We start from the raw sequence: 20,571 nt of genomic DNA, 5'->3' as shown, positions 1-20,571 counted from the left end.
CGGGACACACTTCTATTCCTACCCTTCACAAACCTTTAGCACTCAACCATGTCTTGCACACTCCGCAAATTATTAAAAACTTAATTTATGTGCGACAGCTCACTACTGACAATAATGTTTCTGTTTCTTTTGATCCATATGGATTCTCGGTGTCTGACTTCCAGACGGGGATACCTCTCCTGAGATGTAATAGCCTCGGCGACCTCTACCCAGTCAGTCGTTCCTCTCATTTTGCTGGTCTTGCTTCTAGTGTCTGGCACAATCGACTTGGTCATCCTGCTTCCTCAGCTTTAAATCACCTTAGGAATAATAAACTTATTTTTTGTGAACCTTCGCGTTCTAGTTCTGTTTGTGATTCTTGTGTTTTAGGCAAACATGTTCGGTTGCCTTTTAGTTCCTCTGAATCTATTACTTTGAGGCCATTCGATATTTTGCATAGTGACTTATGGACGTCTCTTGTTTTAAGCATTGCTGGTCATCGTTATTACGTTTTATTTTTAGATGATCACACTGATTTTTTATGGACGTTTCCGATTAGCAAGAAATCTCAGGTTTATGAAATATTTACTACTCTTGCTACACTTATTAAAACTCAATTTTCAGCAAATATTAAATGTCTCCAATGTGATAATGGAGGTGAATATGACAATGAACCCTTTCACCGGTATTGTGATGCTAATGGCCTTATTTTCCATTTCTCTTGCCCTCACACTTCTTCTCAAAATGGCAAAGCATAACGAAAAATCCGCACCATTAACAACATGATCCGCACTCTCTTAGCTCATTCGTCTGTTCCTCCTTCCTTTTGGCATCATGCCCTTCAAATGGCAACATACCTTCTGAACATTCTGCCCCGCAAGACTCTTCAAAATGATTCTCCTACTCAACTGTTGTATCATCGTTACCCTTCATACTCACACTTACGTGTCTTTGGTTGTCTATGTTTTCCTCTCTTTCCTTCAGCTACAATTAACAAACTGCAACCACGATCAACTCCGTGTGTTTTTCTGGGGTATCCGATGAATCACAGAGGTTATAAATGTTATCATTTGTCAAACAGAAAGCTTATAATATCGCGGCATGTCATTTTTTATGAAACTCGATTCCCTTTCGCTGACCTATCCTTGAATCCCGCCCCTTCTTATGAGTGCTTCATCGAGGACCTCCCTCCTTATTTGATTCACCATTGGCAAATTGTGTCCTCCCGACCACCTGACCCTCCGGTCCCTTCGTCGAGTCCCACTGACTCTTCGCCACCCACATCGGCTCCTACCTCCCCTCCTGCTTCTCCCTCGCCCTTGCCCTTCCCTCCGGTCCCACCTGCACCCCCCGTTCGGACTATGACTACTCGTAGAATGCACGACATTTCTAAACCTAAAAAGCCCTTTAGCCTTTCAGTTTTCCGTGATGACCCGTCTATCTCTCCCTTGCCTCGTAACCCTAAACAAGCCTTATCTGATCCTAATTGGAAGTCCGCTATGCAATCTGAATTTAATGCACTTATTAGAAATAATACGTGGGAGTTGGTTCCCCGTCCTTGTGATGTTAATGTTATTCGCTGTATGTGGATTTTTCGCCATAAAAAGCAGTCTAATGGTTTGTTTGAGCGTTATAAGGCTCGTCTTGTAGGTGATGGCAGGTCTCAAATTGCAGGTGTGGATTGTGACGAGACTTTCAGCCCCGTGGTGAAGCCAGCTACAATTCTGACAGTTCTCAGCATTGCTCTCTCCAGATCCTGGCCTATTCATCAGTTGGATGTCCAGAATGCTTTTCTGCATGGTGATCTTCATGAGACTGTCTACATGCATCAGCCTTTGGGTTTTCGCGACTCTCAGCGCTCGGACTATGTCTACCGCCTCAAGAAGTCTCTTTATGGTCTAAAGCAGGCGTCTCGTGCTTGGTATCAGCGGTTTACTGACTATCTTTCCCCTATTGGCTTTCGGCACAGCACTTCAAATCATTCCCTTTTCATCTTCCGGCGGGGTACTGATATTGCCTACATACTTCTCTATGTTGATGACATCATCCTGGTTGCTTCGTCGCATGATCTCCGCAAATCCTTTAGGGTACTTCTTGCATCAGAATTTGCTATGAAGGATCTTGGACCTCTGAGTTACTTTCTTGGCATCGCTGTTACTCGCCATGCAGGTGGCCTCTTTCTCAGTCAGTGCACTTATGCTACTGAGATTCTTGCTCGAGCCGGCATGGCTTCGTGCAACCCTTCTGCCACCCCGGTTGACACCAAGCAGAAGCTTAGTTCCTCTTCTGGGACTCCTTGTGAGGATGCCACCTTGTATCGGAGTCTTGCTGGTACTTTCCAGTACCTCACCTTTACTCGTCCTGACATTTCCTATTCTGTTCAGCAGGTTTGCTTACACATGCATGCTCCGCGCACCGAGCACATGAATGCCCTCAAGCATGCCCTCAAGCATGTTCTACGCTATGTTCGTGGCACTTTGACTTATGGGTTGCATTTGTATCCCTCCCTCGTTGAGAAACTTGTTTCTTACACTGATGCTGATTGGGGGGGATGTCCTGACACCAGACGCTCCACTTCTGGTTACTGTGTTTTTCTTGGTGACAACCTCATTTCTTGGTCCTCTAAGCGGCAACCCACCCTCTCTCGCTCTAGTGCTGAAGCTGAATACCGAGGTGCTGCCAATGTTGTCTCCGAGTCCTGTTGGATCCGTAATTTACTTCTCGAGCTTCATTTTCCTCTCTCACATGCCACATTGGTCCACTGTGACAATGTTAGTGCCATCTATCTCTCTGGAAATCATGTACATCACCAGCGCACCAAACATATTGAGATGTGTTCTATCCATGAACATTGAGATGAGGTATAGTACCTAAAGTGTAAGGAAAGTGATGTGAGATTCCTAGAGAGAATGAGAGCGTAACCGCTTTAGAGGGAAAGTAACTGAATTTCAATCTTGTTATTTCTCAAATGAGCTAAGAGTCCTTTACAATTGTTACCCGTCCCCTACTTATAGATGTGGGGTTGGGCCTGGCGCTTCCTTCTCCTCCTAATGGGTCAGTTGGGCCTCTAGGAGGAGGCCCAAATCCCTGGTCCGCTCGTCGCCCTAAGCTGGCGCTCCTGGGCGAGGGACCCTAGGGTCTCGCCCAGTCCAAGATGGATATCTATTTTGTTCGGGAAAAGGTTGCGCGTGGTCAGGCTCGCATCCTTCATGTTCCTTCCCGTTATCAAATTGCAGACATTTTTACAAAAGGCCTACCCCGGGTCCTTTTTGATGATTTTCGTTTCAGTCTCAGTGTCGGTGAACCTCCCGCTTCGACTGCGAGGGTGTGATAGAATAAAATATTATAATAGAATAATTATAATATTTATTCTTGATTTGTTTTGATGTAATTACGCATGTAATCTAGCCTAGATTCATTCCCTAATTAACTAGGACCTTTGTGTATATATACTCACTTATTTATCAATGAAAAGCAGGGAATACAATTCCTTCGGTTACCTTTCCCGCAACTGTATTTCTCCCTTCCCTTTTTTTTGTGGTTGTCTAATGCACCCCGAACAATGCAAAGTTCCAAGTGTACGAGGGGATACATTAAAAACCATGGATGAATATTCTCTATTTTCCTAATCAATATCGGATGCTTCCAATGCCTTTTGGAATAATCATGTCCCAATAAACATTAAGAACATATTTTATTAGGAGATATTCACATAAGGAGATTAGATTACGCTCCAAAAAGTTAGCAAAATATTTTTACAATAATAAAGCTGATATAAATTGTTGTAAGAACCTAATATATATTGGGAAAATTGAAATTTGTTCACAGTACAAGAAATGAAATATGAATTCTAGTAACTTATGCAGATTGAGATAATGAAGTGTCACATGACTCGACTCGTTTAATACATATTAAGTATAATTGTATAAGTTTACACTATATTATGAATTTATCCATCATTAGTGCTAACATTGTATTGTTTTGTTGAGCACCTCATTATCTCATTCTTTCTCATTTCTATGTACAACTTACTATAATTAAGTTCAAAAGTGCAATAAACATCCAAAAAATGGCCTATGATTTGAAGTAAATAGTGAGTGAAATACAGGTGGAGTTGATGAGGAGCGAAAGCAGGAACCCCAAAGCAGTGTATATCAGTGTGTGCTGAATTCCATGCAGCAATTATGACTCTCCCATCAATTATCAAAGTCTTCCAAAATCTCATGATGGTAGAGACAGGATGAAACATCAAAACATCATCAGATATTTGATGGGCCCCTCTGTCTCTCAAACATTAATTTGTATCATCTTAATGCACTCTGCAAGTTAATTCCACGGTGGGTTTTAAAGGCTTTCAAGGGAATGTTGTGGTAGCAGGTAAGACTTGGTAATCTTTACCAAACTTTGCTTTAGCTCTGGATGGTCATATAATTGTGTTTTTAAATAATTTTTTTGCAGGTATATGCAATTTTGAGGTACAGTGTTTTTCTTTTCTTTTTAATGTATTTAAGGAATATAATTATATATCCTATCAATTTTTGGTAAAAAAAAAAATCGTCAAAATTTAAGTATGATTTGTTTCCGGGGTCCATAGAGTTACTTTTTAGTTTTTACACAGTTCCATGACTCTTAAGTCTTAAGTCTTAACACGTCTCAAATAGTAACATTTTTCCTAAAACACTCTTTCAACATTTCACTCCCTTTTTTGAAATTGTCCCGATATTTGGACGTACAAGAGAGAGGCATGTGTTTCATTGCTGATTTAGCAGTGAAAATTTAATGCAAATTTTGCATCCGATTATTCTTATGAATTTCTCAACCTGTGAAATTTTGAAGATAGAATCGCATGAAAATTTTATGTCCGGGACTTAAAACCCTCGCTAATCGCTTCTAATTCGACTTTCTATTTTAAAGGAGCTTAGAGGAGCTCCAGAATCGATGCTTGGGGTGCTCTAAGAACGAGGATTGACGCTTCTAATGACATAAACTTCAATAGGAACAAAAGCGTGATGACCAAAAAAGTTGTGATCGTGCATAAACTATCACCCTCGTGTGACAAGCCTATTTACCACTAATCATTTTTTTCTCAAAATAACTTTTCAAAATGAAAATGCTTCCAAAGTTTTATGAAAAATTCGGCAAAGTCTCTTTTGTATTGTCAACATCCCAAAAATAGCATAACCTGTCAAGAGAATTTTACCAGCCGCCAGAAATGATATAATTATCTCAATCCAACATTTAAGTAACAACTATTTCACTATCACGTAGTTGAAGTTTTACACATCTCAAATGAATAAACCTAAACTCCCTAAAACTGCAGAATACACAAACCCAACAAATTACATCACATGTCCACCAAATTAAAGGATGCCTACCAAAATGATTTTTTTGTCTCCCTCTACTCCTCTTCACAGGACTAAGGACCATATTATGAACCCTAGTCACTAATGCCTCAAAAGTCTTCTTTGCATATAACCATACCAAATTAACCAATTTTCCATCAGCTTCTCATTGATAAGCGCCACACGTTAATATCTCCTTTTACACGCTCATTGCATATCTTATCGTTTCTAGTGTGGTCACTCATCCTTCTTAACATTCTCATTTCTCTTACTCTCACTTTTTTCTCATGTTGTCCCGTTAAGGCTCAACATTTGCTACCACAGGCAACAACAGTCTTATAGCAGTTCAATAGAATTTTCCTTTGAGTTCGATAAAACTTTTCCTTTGAGCTCAATAGGTACTTGGCGGTCGCAAATAACTCTTGATGTTTTTCTCCACTTTAACCACCCAGCTTGAATTCTGTGTGTAACATATTTGTCAATTTCACCATTATTTTGTATTATTAATTTGATGTACACTATGAAACAAATATGAATACAAGATCAATCAAGCGAAAACAAACAAACAAAAAAATACAGTCCTATATATAATTTTTTTTTTCCATATATAAAATCATTCATGTGCTTTCACCTAACATCTTAAATTTTTTCAAATAATCACTCCCTATCATTTTGAAATGGTGCCAAACTGCCAATTTAAGAATTTTTTTATATAATAAAATCCCATATAGTTTTAATTTGCAAGAACTCATGCTGAAAAAGTTTTCACTGTCCTCCTTAGGTAATAAGACAAGATAATTGAAAGTGAATCATGCAAACCACAAATTCGGTGCAGCATATGTACTGCTGGATTCTAAAGTTCGAAATGAGTTGCAAGTAAATGAGAAGTAGAAGATTGAGTGTGATCCAAGAGGCTTATTTAACTTAACTGACTACCTAGGTATGCCAGAAAAAAAAATTGACATAAGAAAAAAGTATGCAGGCTGTCCAACAGGACAAACAAACTGATGCAATAGACAATACTTGACAAAGAATTGGTATGTGCAGCTAAACCTTTCTAATGCATCGATAAGAAAAGTTAAAAAACTGTGTAAGCTTCATGATTGCATTCTCTTTACAAACATAAAAAAAGGGCAAAAATTAGAGAGTGAGATAGAATTACATACCTGGAGTGGAAGCTGAGATCTGCTTCTCTGGAAGAGGGATTTTCTCTACAAAACAAGAAAAGATGAAGAATGGAGGGAAAACTTGGCCAGTAGGGGAGAGATGAGAATTGTCACAGGAATCATGGGCAACGTTGGACTTTCACACTCCAAATTGCATTCCCACAACATGGGAATGTTTCTTTCCCACCCATCTCTTTAAGAATGGAAACCACCAAAAATGTGAGAAATATTTTTCCTGGGAATATTTTGTACCAAGAATAATCTTTTCAACCTTGTACTAAACAAAGGGACACAAATTCCTAACATGTATATTTCCCAGACTATTAATATATAACCTGAAACAAATGCACCCAAGTCTTGTCATCACAAGGATTATCATCAAAAGTAGTTGGCCCTGGGCCTGGTCCAGTAGTCCTGGATGTGAGGCTGTTCGAACATGGTGAAATTTTGAGTTTGGCCACAGTCATCACATCCTCATTGGAAGCCTTCTCATTGTTGCTGATTGCAGAGATTATGCTTCCCTGCATCTGTTAGTCCTGCTTAGTCACAATGAAGAAAACCTTAAACCAACCCTCTAATGCCTCTTTGATTTCTATTCTTAACCTTCATTTTTGTAATTAAAACAAACAACCAATACTTATGACATGCTCTATTGTCTTTTCAGTCTCACCTTTAGCATAGGTAAATCACTTTAAGCCCCAAAAGCAAGGCATAAGCATCTCTCTCATACAATATTTTGTCTCAAATATGTGATGTGCTCTCATACAATATTTCGTCTCAATTATGTGATGTGCACAACCAAATTAAGTGGCCATGAGCCCATGACATTAAAGATTTGGTCACTAAGATCAATCGAACTAAAGGATACTAGCAGTGCCAGTGATATCCAATTCATGCAACTCTGCGACTTTGATACAGTTTGTTCTATTTAGTATAGAGAAAAATCACAAATAAATTACAACTTACCGATTATGAGCCAAAAGTTACATGTTCTGTATTGACAATAAAAATCTTTCAGAATGAAAAGGTGGTGTTGCCTCTTCTATAAGGAAGAACTCATTTGTACAAATCTCTGAGCTTGCTCTAGTTTACCACAGCGGGTAAGAAGTCGGACCATTATAGCAAAATGTTCCTTAGATGCTTTAATTTTATACCTAGGTATTAAATTGAAGATTCTACAAGCATCACCAACAAATCCAGCTCTGTCACATATAAACAGAATGACTTCAAAAGTGAAATGATTTGGAGAAGAACCATTAGACCGCATATGATCAAAAAGGTCAATTGCATCTTGATACAACTCATTATATCCATGGGCCCTTATTAGAGCAGTCCATGTCATAGAACCTTTAGCAGGAACAGCATCAAATACTAGCTTTGCCTTATTAACATCTCCTAAAGCGCCATACATATTGATAAGTTCTGCAGAAACAAAATGGACTGATGAAAAGTCCCTTCTCAAGATCTGGCCATGAATCTCTTTCCCAAGCTTTGAAAGTTTTAGTTCACCACAAACACTCAACATCCTTGATATGGCAACTGAGTCAGGCCTATGTTTTGACAATTGCATTGACCTTATCACACCAAGTGCTTCATACAGATACCCATTTTCCATATATGAATCAATCATAGCTGTCCATGAAATCACATTCCTTTGCTCCATTACATCAAATAGTCTTGCAGAATAATCAATCACACCGCACTTAGAGTACATTACCATTAACGAAGAAGTTATAGATACATTAGGTAGAAACCAATGTTTCAAAGCATAAGCATGAATCTGCTTCCCTTGTTCCAAAGCCCTTAACTGAGCACAAATTGGAAGAACAGTGGCAATTGTCACAACATCAGGCCTGAACCCTTCTTGCTGCATCCAAATAGTGGACCTCAGTGCCTGCTCTAGTTTGCCAATGGAAGCATAACCTGACATCAGAGCCGTCCAACAAACCACATTTCTCTCCGCCGAGCTATAAAAAACTTGTCTTGCAGATCTCAGATCACCGCACTTGCTGTACATGTCAATCAAAGCAGATTGAATAGGCACTTGCTTCGAGTACGATTTTGTCTTCACCACATAAGCATGAAGCTCCTGACCCAACCTCCGCGCACGAACTTCCCCAACGACAGGAATAACAATTGTCATTATAACCGAATTCGGCTTTACCCCTTCATCTACCATCCACCTTACATACTCCAAAACTTCCCTCTGCAACCTGTTATGCGCGAAACCAGCAAGCATAGCACCCCACACAACAACATCCCTTTCAGACATTTCCTCAAACACGCGACGGGCAAGCTTAACTTTACCACACTTGAAGTACATATCAATCAGACTAGTCCTAAGAATGGGGTTATCCACCAAACCATTCTTAACCAAAAGGGCATGAGTCTTCAATCCCTGAAAAAACGCCGACGCGCCCGCAAAGCTCTTAATAACATTGGTGAAACTATACACATTCAACTCAACCCCCAAAGCTCTCATCTCTGAATAAGCCTCCACCACATCACCGCATCGTCTCTTGCCCGAAATCACAGTCCCTCTGAGCAAAGCATTCCAGGGATAAACACTCTCACATGACAACCCATCAAACAGTTTGCGTGCATCTTCCAACGACCCACAAGAAGTATACATATGAACCAGCTTTGTCCGCAAAAAAACGTTACTCTCAAGCCCATTGATTCGAATATGGGTATGAACTTCCCTTCCTTGTTGCAATGACTTGATGCGGATGCAAGCAGCGATGACAGCAGAGAAGGTTGTGGGGTTGACAGGGATACCCTGTTGGTCCATGTAGTCCAAAATGGTGAGAGCTTCCTTGAGCTTGTTCTGGCGAGCGAAGCTCTTGATGTCTTTGTAAATGAATTGTGGGTTTTTGTTGTGGAGGGGTAAGGAGCATGGGAAAGCATCTTGTTCTCTGAATGGTTTCACCTTGTTCTTGTTGCTGCTCTGCTGCTTCTTGGTGGTGAATCTTGGCAGTTTTTTGTGGCGGGTTTTTGTGGCGGTGGACGGTGGTGGTGGTGAATGTGGCGAAGGTTTGAAGCTGAAGACTTGGAAGGTTTTGGGTATTGGGTTTGGAGGGAAACGAGGGGAGAGTGATGCAGTGGCTGAAACAGAGGATTCCATTGATTTGGATGGTTCCAAAACAATCACTGCACTTATCACCAAATGGAGTGGATAATTTATATGTATGGGGGGGGGGGTTATTTTACTTTCACTATGCTTGGATTATCTTGTGATTGCAAATTACATAATCAAATGTTATAGAATCATATTAGGAATTGGAAGATTGTCTTTTTCATCACGTTTTAGGGTTTGGATTGATGAGATCCTGCATGAGATTCCTCGGTTGATTCACTATATATTGTGATGACTTATGTGCCCTCTTCCGTCGGATTTCTTTGGAGACTAATTGTCTACAGTTGTTCACTGCTTAGAGGAAGCATGAGGATGGTCGTTCATATTTGAGTTCTATTATTAGCGATTGTCGTACTTTAGTTTCTGCTTTTGATTTAGTTGCTGTTTATTTTGTTCGTCGCACAGGTAACACTGTTGCTGACTTTTTTACTAGGAACGCATACACTTATGTCAATTTGGTATGGGTGGAAGAGGTTCCATTGGCCGCTGCTCATTTGGTTGATTCAGATGGACTAAACTCTTTCCCTATTGGCCATTACTCTACTTTCAGTTGAATTTCAAAAAAAAACTTATGTGCCCTCTTCTTCTTAATACATGTGGGTTGTATAAAAAAAATATTAGGAATTGGTGGAGGGTAAACACTTGAGAGAAAAACAAATTAAGAAAAATCAGTGGGGCACCGTCTCAATGACTTTAGGTAATTTATGTTGAATCACTCTAGTCTTAGGTGAACTACTAACATTTAAGATAAGTGGGATATAAATTTCATATTTCTTTATTTGTCATTGGTATGTTATTGAGATATCCCTACAATTGCAGCCTTGAAACTAATATATGAGGCTTTGAGATCATGTTAGGTGAGTAGGTCTCTCACAATAAATCTTTCTTCATACAACTTAGATGTTTAAGGAATTCAACTATCTCTCAGTTGTGCTAAACTTTATTGGTGAATTGTTTATATATTGTGGTTGATGAAAATTGCTGATAAAATGGTGTTAAAAGTGACATATTAGAACTAGTAAAAGCCCCTAAAGGCAAGTCTCATGTATATCTTAAAGTATAATTCTTATAGACATAACGACTTAAATACAATGGAAGAAAAGGTCCCTTGATATAAGTTTTTTTGGGATATATACAATTTTTTATTCTTTATAACGGATTTTGACCGTCACTAAATAGCAAATTTTGTGTAATGTTTTCAAAATAAATAAAAATCGAGGACAAGTCACTTTTCTTGAAAAAGAAATCAATGATCCACATAAAATTAGAGTGATTTAACTTCAAATTTATTTAGGATCATTTAAACAACCATTTTTGTTTAATATTTTAGTCCGACATTTTCTTTCTTCTTTATCATTTTTGGTATCATAAATTATTTTACAATGATGACATAAGACAAATGAGATGAGAGAGAAAGCTAGAGAGAGAGGGAGAGAACGTTGGAGAGAGAGGGGAAGGTGCAGCACTATGGACGTTGGAGCAGGACCATGCAAATTGAGCATGGCGCTAGGAGGAGCGACAGGAAATGGGGGAAGCAATCTTCCCCATCTGGAGGAGAAATCACCCCCTACTACTTCTCAAACTTTCCTGAGAATTTCTTTGAGAAGGAACTGTGGCAGGTCTTTCAAAGATATGATAGGGTCTGGGACGTTTTCATTGCAGCACGCCGGAACAAGCTTGGGAAGAGATATGGTTTTGTTCGCTTCATTGAGGTGACGAATCCATTGAAGCTTGAACAAGAGCTTGATACCATTCTGATCGGGTGTATGAAGATGCATGTCAATATTCCCTTGTTCGGGAAACAGGTGGAAGTGCAGCAGCAGCAGGCTCAAAGGCCTGAGGGAAATGCTAAGAAAGCGGTACCCGGCAAGAGGGTGGTCCCTGGAGCCACTTCCAAGAAGACCTTTGCGCAGGTGGTGCAAGAAGGAATTGGGGAGTCTACCTCTACGCTGCCAGTTAAGCACCAAGTCGCTACCGAGATGTGGAAAGGCCCAGTAGCCAAAGGGGGAGAGCCATGGATGAAGAGAAGTTTGGTAGGAATCATCAAGAAGCTTGACATGGTTCCATCAATCAAGAATGCTGCTTTGCTGGGGGGTTTCAATTTCATTCAGGTCCGGTATCTCAGAGCCAACATGGTTCTCTTGACGGGTCCTGAGGATTTTGACTTGATGAGTGAGCTGACGGAATTGGTAGAGGGGCCTGATGCGATCTTTGAGACGATTCGTCCTTGGACACCTGAACTTGTCTCTGAGTTTAGAGTAACTTGGGTGCGTTGCACCGGCTTCCCAATTCACATGTGGGATCGACTTTGTTTCGAGGAACTTCTTCGTCCAGTGGGGGAGTTGATTACCATTGATGATAGAACTGCAGATTTCTCCACTCTGGAGTTCTGCAGATTGCATGTGCGAACGAGGGATCCTACGGTGATCTCTGTTTCAAGAAGCATTAACATTGACAAGGTGGTGTATGGCGTTCGATTATGGGAGGAAATAGTCGACCTCAGTGCATTAACATGTCGCTGTATGGCTCATGTGGAGGTGAGTGATGATGGGGAGTCGACGGCGTGGTCGTTGGAGGGCAGCTTTCAAAGCCCGGTGCAGGCGTTTGGTACCGGCGACGTGGCGGCGGAGACGGTTCTAGATACCGTCGTGGTGAGAGATGATGACGTGGCAGCAAATATGGAGGAAGCGTTGAATCTGTCAACTGGCGAGAGTAATAACGTGCGCGTGGTCCCTAATTGCCTTAATGGGAATGATTTTGAAATTCCGTTTCCAGAATCAGAGGGTAATCAGGAAGAGAATTTGGGGGCGGTTATGCAATCATTTTTTGTGGGGGAGGAATTAGTTGACTCCATCTTAAATGACTTGGCTGCTGAGTCAAAACTTGTTGCAGAAGGTTTAATTTCAATGGGGCCGGTACAGGTAATTAATAATTCTGGCCAACTGATGGATAGTAGCCCACATGTTGAAGGCCCAACAGGTGTGTTGCTGGGTGGGTTGGGTGCTGGTGGACCGACCCAGTTTGAGGACCCATCTTTGTCTCCCACTTGTGAAACACGGCGAATTATTTTGCAGAGGAAACAAAGCTCCACCACAATTTTGAGGTCTCCAGAAATCGCACCCATCGCTACCCATGGCGCTAGAGAGGAACAGGAAGGTGTTGCTGGGCGAGGAAAGAGGGATATTCCTGCGGTGGAGGTTGCGAACAAGTATGGAGCCCTGAATGCATGTCGTGTGTCCTTGGCAATGGGGAAGAGCGCTGCTTCAGAGCCGGTTTTGAACACGGCTTCTCTGTCCCTCACAGCAGCAGAGAAGCGTAAGGTCGTGCGAAGCCTCCACTACTCGTTGTGTTCTTCTTCTTCTGCAACAACTTATGTGAGTCACGACCCAGTTCAATGGTTGCGGGGTGAGGCTTCAGAAGTTAAGCACTTGTGGGAATTGGGCAAAAAATTGGGTGTTTCGTTTGAGGGCCAGGAACAGGAGGTTCTTAGTAAGTTGATTGAAGCTGAACGGAGGGATGCCCATGGAAATGGGGGTATTATTATTGACAACAGTGGAAGAGGTAACACAGAGCACTCATGAAGATACTGTCTTTCAATGTTAGAGGTTTAGGGGTGGGGGCGAAGAGAAGAGTAATTAGAGAATTGGTCTGTCAAAATTATGTGGATATGTTGTGCATCCAAGAAATCAAGCTTCAGAATGCTGATAGGCGTCTTTGTAATATGTTGTGGGGTGACACTGATTACGACTGGAGAGCAAGCCTCGCAGTGGGTAGTGCAGGTGGATTACTTTGTATTTGGAATGCGAATACTTTTGCTGTGGAGGAGGTTGTGCAGGGAAGTGGGTTCCTTGGCTGATATCACAGGTGTGTCATAGTTAATGTTTATTTTGCGTGTGGCTTGGAGGACAAGAGGGTGTTATGGTCTAGTTTGCTTGAGTGGAGACAGCAGTGTCAAGACCTCTCGTGGTGCCTGTTGGGGGATTTCAATGCAGTTAGATATGCGGAGGAGAGGAGGGGTGTGGCCGGGGTGCAACCCTCTCAAAGGAGGGAGATGTCTGAATTTAACGTGTTCATCGATACAATGGAGCTGATGGATATACCATTAGCGGGCAGGGAATTCACTTGGCGGCGGCCAAATAATTAAGCTCAGAGTCGGATTGATAGATTTTTGATCTCTAAGGAGTAGTGTGATGCCTGGCCAAATTGTTCTCAATTGGTCCTTAACCGTGATATATATGATCATAGTCCTTTGTTGCTAAGGCAAGCATTCCATGTCTGGGGTCCGAAACCTTTTAGGGTGCTTAATTGCTGGCTTGATGACCATCGATTAGACACTTTTGTGAAGAAAACTTGGGCTGATTTGCGTGCCCGAGGTTGGGGTGCATATGTATTAAAGGAGAAGCTCAAGGGTCTGAAAGGTAGCCTTAAGGAATGGAATGCTCAGGTGTTTGGGGATATGAGAGCAAGGAGGGTAGCCATTGTAGAGAGTATTAACTCCCTTGACGCCAAGGAGGAGGAATGAGGTCTTTCTAGGGAGGAAGAGGAATCTCGAAGGGAATTACTATCTGAGTTTTGGTCGGTGCTTCGTCATCATGAGTCTATTCTTTGCCAGAAGGCGCGTTCGAGGTGGATCTTTGAAGGTGACCAGAATTCAGGTTTTTTTCATTCTGTTATTAACTGGAAGTTATTAACTGGAAGCGTCGTGTTAATTCTTTAGTGGGGTTGTTGGTTGAGGGGTGTTGGGAAGAGGAGCCAACTAGGGTGAAGGAAGTTGTTCAGAAGTTTTTTGTGAACAAGTTCAGGTCTGAGGTCTGGCAGCGGCCAAAGCTAGATGGTGTTCAGTTTAAAATTGTGTCTGATAGTGATAATGCAGGTCTGATTGGGTCATTTGATGAGTTAGAAGTAAAAACTGCAGTTTGGGCTTGTGGTGGGACTAAAAGTCCGAGGCCAGATGGCTACAATTTTAAATTTATTCAGACGTTTTGGGAGGTTTTAAAGGGTGATGTGATCAAGGTTGTGAAGGATTTTTGGAGGAGAGGGCTTGGCCAAGAGGGTGCAACGCTTCTTTCATCGTGTTAATTCCAAAGGTATCAACTCCTCAAGCCCTCAATGATTTCCGTTCAATTTCTTTAATTGGCTGCATATACAAGGTGATTTCCAAATTGCTAGCATCCCGTTTGCAATCCGTTATTGGAAAGGTGATCGATGATAGGCAGTTTGCTTTTATTGGGAATCGGAATATGCTAGATAGTGTGGTGGTGTTGAATGAGGTTATTCATGAGGTTAAAGTAAAGAAGCGGCCTAGTATTGTCTTCAAGGTGGATTATGAGAAAGCTTATGATTCTGTTGAGTGGGTGTTTCTGCAGTATATGATGGAAATGATGGGTTTCAGTGAGAAGTGGATTGGGTGGATTATGGGTTGTTTGAAATCAGTTTCTGTGTCAGTCTTGGTGAATGGTAGTCCAATTGGGGAGTTCAAAATGGAAAAGGGTCTCCGGCAAGGTGATCCACTTGCTCCTTTTTTGTTTCTAATTGTTGCTGAGGGGCTTATTGGTTTGTTTCAGAATGCGGTAAATTTGGAGGAGTTCAGGGGGATTACAGTTGGCTCAGGCGGTGATCTTATGGTCTCTCTATTGCAGTTTGCTGATGACACTGTTTTTTTGGGTGAAGCGTCTATTAAGAATTCGGTGGTTCTTAAATGTGTGCTTCGTTGCTTTGAGTTGGTGTCTGGTCTGAAGGTGAATTTTCACAAGAGTAGCCTAGCTTCAATTGCTACTGCTTCGGGTGTTGTCCAATAGTTTGCTTCCTTTATGAACTGCAAGGTCATGGGTATTCCTTTTGTTTATTTGGGTCTTCCGGTGGGGGGAAGACCCAATTGTGCTAAGACTTGGGAGCCAGTGTTGAAAAAAATAAGGAGTAGACTGTCTTTGTGGAAACAGAAGTTGCTATCTTTTGGAGGGCGGATTTGCTTGATCCAAAGTGTTCTATCTGCTCTTCCGCTTTTCTTTTTGTCATTTTTCAAAATGCCAAATTGCGTGGTTCAAGCTTGCATTCGTCTTATGCGTGGTTTCCTGTGGGGTGGTAGTGAAGGAGACCGGAAAATTTCCTGGGTAAGTTGGGACCAGATTTGTCTCCCTAAGGAGGTTGGAGGATTGGGTTTGAAAGACTTAACTTTATTTAATAAAGCTCTTCTTGGCAAGTGGATGTGGAGGTGGAAGATTGAGAAAGATGCTCTGTGGTGCAAGATAATAAAAGCTAAATATGTTGATGGGTCTTTTATGAAGGAGTCAGCGTGGTGGCGTGATGTGCAAACAACTTGCTGTTTGGGCTCTTCAAATTGGTTTGATGATGGGGTTGCCAAAAGGGTAAGGGGTGGGGATTGTACAAGTATGTGGCTAGAGGATTGGACTGGAAGTAGTACGCTTTGGGAGAGATTTTATAGGTTGTATAATTTGTCAAGGGCTAAGCATGCGATGGTTAGTGATTGTGGGAAGTGGTCTCATGGTACTTGGCAGTGGACTATTCCTTGGCGCCGTCCATTGGGTGTTCGCAAGCAAGGCATGCTGGAAGACTTGCTGAAGTCTGCTAATACTGTTGCTCTTTGTGAAGGTGCTTTTGATAGGTGGTCTTGGAGGCCGTCACCGGATGGATTTTACTCTGTGAATTCTGCTTATGTCTTTTTGCAGGAACCAGCGGTAGGCCTTCCTGACCGTGTGTTCAAGCTCACTTGGGACTCTTTTGCTCCTTCAAATGCCAAGGCGTTCGCTTGGCGTTGCTTGCTTGGTCGTGTTCCCTCTATGGAGAATTTGTTGAGGCGCGGAATTGCTTTGCAAAATGGGGCAGAGCTGTGCAAGTTCTGTTTAACGGAGGTTGAGTCGGTCTCACATTTATTTCTTTCCTGTCCGTTGTCTATGAGATTGTGACAGGATTGCTATCATTGGATTGGCTGCCAAACTGTGCTTCCGGGGAGCATGAAGGACCATTTTCTGCAATTTCACTTCGGTTGGAAGGAGCAACATCAGCTGGGTATGTTATCAGTGTGGTTTGCAACAATTTGGACTATTTGGTTGATTAGGAATGGAGTTGTGTTCAGGAATGAGCAAGTTTGCTGGGCTAGTGCGTTGGAATTGGTGAGATGGCGGTCATGGCAATGGAACAAGGCAAATTTTAGGGGGTTTGAGTATTCTTTGTTTGAGTGGCACTCAAATCCTCTAATGTGTGTGATTTCCTCCTAATTGGTGTGTTGTTTGCTGGTGTAATTTGTTTGGTCGTGGCTGATTTGTGTTGGTGTAGGTACCAGTTGTTCTTTGCCTTCGTTGATGGGATTCACAGCACATGGTTTGGAAGCTGATATGTACAATGGGGTTTCATTTGGCTGGTGGATGCCTTGACCGTTGCACAGTTCTGTTTCTATTTTTTTAATTCTTTTAATTCTTGTCTTTCATTTTGTATTTTGATTTTATTTTTCTCCTCTCTTGTATTGAGATTGAAGTACCCTTTGTACTTCTTAATCAATACAAATTTTGCTTATCTAAAAAAACATTTTATTTATTTGTGTGGGTGATTAAAGACTTTTAAACGCTATTATATGAAGTATCATCTGGTTGATCCTCTAGCTTGGTTAGACAAAGGATCATTAATTTAGTTAATTTTAAGGTTGGTTGCTTTTGCTTTGATTACTTTTCTACTTGTAGCTAATTAATATATCAACTTTTTCCTTATTGTGGAGGATTTAATGTATGGACGTGATGGTTCTAGAACACAAAGAAAAAACATTTTTCACACAAAATATCTCACTAATGAACATACTTATTCCCTCATTATAGATAGTGGTAATTGTATCAAATGTATACATTGGTGGGTGTACATCAGTTTAGGGGAGTTGGGTTTGGGGCCCCCCTATGGGGCTCCGCGCCCCACCTCTTTTTTTTAACCCATAAATGCCCTACGGAACTTAAACTTCCGTATTCAATAAAATAGAATACGGAAGTTAAAATTCCGTATTATAACTCTGACAGTCATCACCTTTTCCACCATTACTCCTCCCTCCACCAACCCCTCCACCATTACTCCTCCATCACCAACCCCTCACCAGCCCCCTTAACCCCCTCAATGCCTCCAGACCACCCTCTCTCTCACCCTCTCCTACCTCACTTTCATCCTCACTTCCATTCTTCCTACCACCACCACCAACTCCTTCATTGGCAAGCTCTCCACCATTGGATGCAAAAAGATAGCATTTGAGGTAAGTGTTGTTAGTTGTTTGTTGTATGTTGTTAGTTTAAGTAGTTGAAGTTGTTAGATTAAGTAGTTAGATTAAGTAGATTAAGTAGTTAGAATGATGATTTTCTGAATTCTGAGATGTGTTAAAATACGGAATATAAAGTTTCGGAGTCTATACGAAAATTAATATACCGTATTCAATACGAATTATAAATTTCTGTATTCAATACGAATTATAAAGTTCCGTATTCAATATGGATAATAAAGTTCCGTATTCTCTTCCAGGGATGACAGAATCATTTTTATTTCATGAATCCCAATTGATTGAAGTTGGATTGAACAATGCTCAACCTGAAGAGGTGCCACCACCAGCATTTGTACCCCCGTGTATAAGTATAGATGTCTCGCATTTATTTACAACTGATCAGGTATTCTTTGAACAGATTTTTGCATTGTTTTGAAAGTGTAATATATCAATTCTTATTATGTCTTGATCACCCTTGTTTATGCCTTGTTTGTGTGTTGGGTATGCATCATTGAACAGATTTTCCCTACCCGTGATGATCTTATCAATTGGGTTCATGGAATTGCGATTGAAAATGGATATGTTGTGTTGATCACAAAGTCAGATAGCGGTGGGAATGGAAGCAGAAAAGCTTATGTCATGTTGGGGTGCGAGAAGCATGGTAAGTATGTTCCCTACAGAGACCCTGACCTTGTTGAAGGAACGAGAACACAAAAGACAGAATGTCCTTTTAGACTAAAAGGACGACCTATGAAAAATGGCATAGATAGAGATTGGCGGCTAAAGGTGATGGAAGGTACACACAACCATGAACCAGCTAGGTCACTACTTGGCCATAATTTTGTTGGTCGTCTAAATTCCGAAGAGAAGGAGCAAGTGGGAAAAATGTCAAAGAGTTGGGTTCCACCGAGAAAGATGTTGTTGACTTTGAAGGAAAACAATCCTTTAAACTTGACTACCATATCTCAAATTTATGGTGCTTGCAAGAGGTTAAGAAAATCCATCCGCGGGTCATTGACAGAAATGCAACACTTGTTGAAGAAGTTGGACGGTGACAAGTACGTCCACTTTGAAAGACATGAGCCTGGATCGGAAGTCATTAGGGATGTATTTTGGGCTCATCCAAATGCTATCAAACTGTTCAACACATTTCCATATGTAGTGATTATGGATTGCACATACAAGACAAACAAATATAAAATTCCATTGCTTGAGATTGTTGGACTGATTTCCACAGATAAGACATACTCCATAGCCTTTTGCTACATTGTTAATGAGGGCACAGATGACTACGTTTGGGCACTGGAGTGTATGAAGTCTCTATTAGCTGATCAAGCCATGTTGCCTAAGGTGATTGTTACTGACAGGGATCTTGCCTTATTGAGTGCTGCTAAGCAAAGCCTTCCCAACACCAGCCATTTATTATGCTTGTGGCACATCAACAAGTGTGTTTTGGCAAAGTGCAAACTCTATGTTGGTACAGATGATTTTGCTGAATTGGTTATGGGGAAGTGGGGAGAGGTGGTGGATGCTGCAACAGTTGAAGAATTTGAAGTTCAATGGATGCAATTGTTTAATATGTGCAAGGACAAATACAGCAACTTTACCTCCTATTGTTCTACTACATGGTTGGTCCACAAGGAAAAATTTGCCAAGGCATGGACAAATCATGTGATGCACTTTGGAACAACAACAAGTAACAGGTACAAAAATTATATGAGCTTAATTTATGCCTTGTTATATGTTTTTCATTTGATAGATTGTTTACATTGGAGAGTTAATAAGATATCTGTTTGTTGTTTGAAGGGCTGAGGGTGCACATGCCAGTTTGAAGAAGATGTTGCGGGATTGCAAGGGTGACCTAGCCACTTCTTGGGATGCGTCGCATAGTTTGACATGTAATCGACATACTGAAATATTAGCATCGTTTGAGCGCAGTATTCACAGAATTGATCACATTTTCATGTGCCCATTTTACACAAATATTAGAGGATTTGTGTCAAACAAATGCCTGCAGCTCCTTGATGCTGAACATATAAGAATGAAGTCCTACGGCCGATGCGATTGCTTGTTGAGAGAGACTCATGGACTGCCTTGCGGTTGTGAACTTGCAGGTCACCGGTCAACCACTCTCTTCTCAATTAATTCTATTTGTTATTAAAAGTGACACTTTTGTGAACTTACAGGTTATGAAAGAATTCCATATGAGGCAATTCATCCATTCTGGAAGAGACTGAGTTGGGAGCATGTACCTGAACCTGTTGCAGATACTATCAGCAACCATATTTGCGGCATGAATCATGGAGATATGCAACCAGAAGTTGAGGCATTGACACATTATTTCAGTTCTTTGGATACTGGAGGGCAGAGTATGGTAAGGAGGAAGCACGGGAGAAGGCTCTGATACCAGGTTCTGGAATCAGTAGTTAGTTTTTGTTGGATTCAATCTTTTGTTTTTCTGCAACTTTATTTCTTCTTACTGTTTTCATTAATCACCTTGTTATTATCTTCAAGTCCTTAAGGCTTAGTGTGAGGTATCCCTGGAGTCTAGTGGTCCCGGCAGTAAAGCCTGAGAGGTTGTGAGACCGTTGGTTTAGCTAGATTGGGAAGAAGCGTTATCCTTCTTAAGTTACTTAAGTTAATAACATGGCTAGATTAATCAAAACCCTAAGTGAAATAAGTTTAGGAAAAAACAAACAG

General features: G+C 41.1%; 2 protein-coding genes across 3 annotated transcripts; one reads left to right on the top strand and one right to left on the bottom strand.

The window, feature by feature from the left end:
* Nucleotides 1-5,167: 5,167 nt before the first annotated feature.
* Nucleotides 5,168-9,656, bottom strand: LOC130728433 (pentatricopeptide repeat-containing protein At1g71460, chloroplastic). 2 transcript variants are annotated; one of them, XR_009015671.1, is made up of 3 exons: nucleotides 7,454-9,656; nucleotides 6,488-7,023; nucleotides 5,168-5,781 (listed from the first exon to the last, which is right to left on the bottom strand). XR_009015671.1 is itself a non-coding variant. In XM_057579906.1 (1 exon), exon 1 carries the CDS (start codon nucleotides 9,609-9,611, stop codon nucleotides 7,530-7,532), a length of 2,082 nt encoding a protein of 693 aa, XP_057435889.1. In that variant the 5' UTR covers nucleotides 9,612-9,656; the 3' UTR covers nucleotides 7,291-7,529. The 2 variants fall into 2 exon arrangements, 1 of the variants encoding a protein (XP_057435889.1); XM_057579906.1 differs by lacking the exons at nucleotides 5,168-5,781; nucleotides 6,488-7,023 and having other exon boundaries at nucleotides 7,291-9,656.
* An 8,054-nt stretch (nucleotides 9,657-17,710) lies between these two features.
* On the top strand, nucleotides 17,711-20,290 carry LOC130728431 (protein FAR-RED ELONGATED HYPOCOTYL 3-like). The gene is made up of 5 exons (XM_057579901.1): nucleotides 17,711-17,868; nucleotides 18,132-18,274; nucleotides 18,391-19,574; nucleotides 19,678-19,985; nucleotides 20,058-20,290. Exons 2-5 carry the CDS (start codon nucleotides 18,134-18,136, stop codon nucleotides 20,273-20,275), a joined length of 1,851 nt encoding a protein of 616 aa, XP_057435884.1. The 5' UTR covers nucleotides 17,711-17,868; nucleotides 18,132-18,133; the 3' UTR covers nucleotides 20,276-20,290.
* The last annotated feature ends 281 nt before the right edge of the window (nucleotides 20,291-20,571 follow it).

Source organism: Lotus japonicus, chromosome 1 (genome assembly GCF_012489685.1).
Source record: "Lotus japonicus ecotype B-129 chromosome 1, LjGifu_v1.2".
Classification (NCBI taxonomy): domain Eukaryota; kingdom Viridiplantae; phylum Streptophyta; class Magnoliopsida; order Fabales; family Fabaceae; genus Lotus; species Lotus japonicus.
Note: the sequence above shows the minus strand (reverse complement) of the source record. Positions and strands in the feature narration are given on the sequence as shown.

Bases quoted from the DNA above. Each gene is read 5' to 3' on its own strand.
- LOC130728433 (XM_057579906.1), bottom strand. From the start codon at position 9,611: ATGGAATCCTCTGTTTCAGCCACTGCATCACTCTCCCCTCGTTTCCCT.
- LOC130728431 (XM_057579901.1), top strand. From the start codon at position 18,134: ATGACAGAATCATTTTTATTTCATGAATCCCAATTGATTGAAGTTGGA. The intron at 18,275-18,390 runs GTATTCTTTGAA...ATCATTGAACAG, and splicing joins ATTTATTTACAACTGATCAG to ATTTTCCCTACCCGTGATGA. The intron at 19,986-20,057 runs GTCACCGGTCAA...GTGAACTTACAG, and splicing joins TTGCGGTTGTGAACTTGCAG to GTTATGAAAGAATTCCATAT.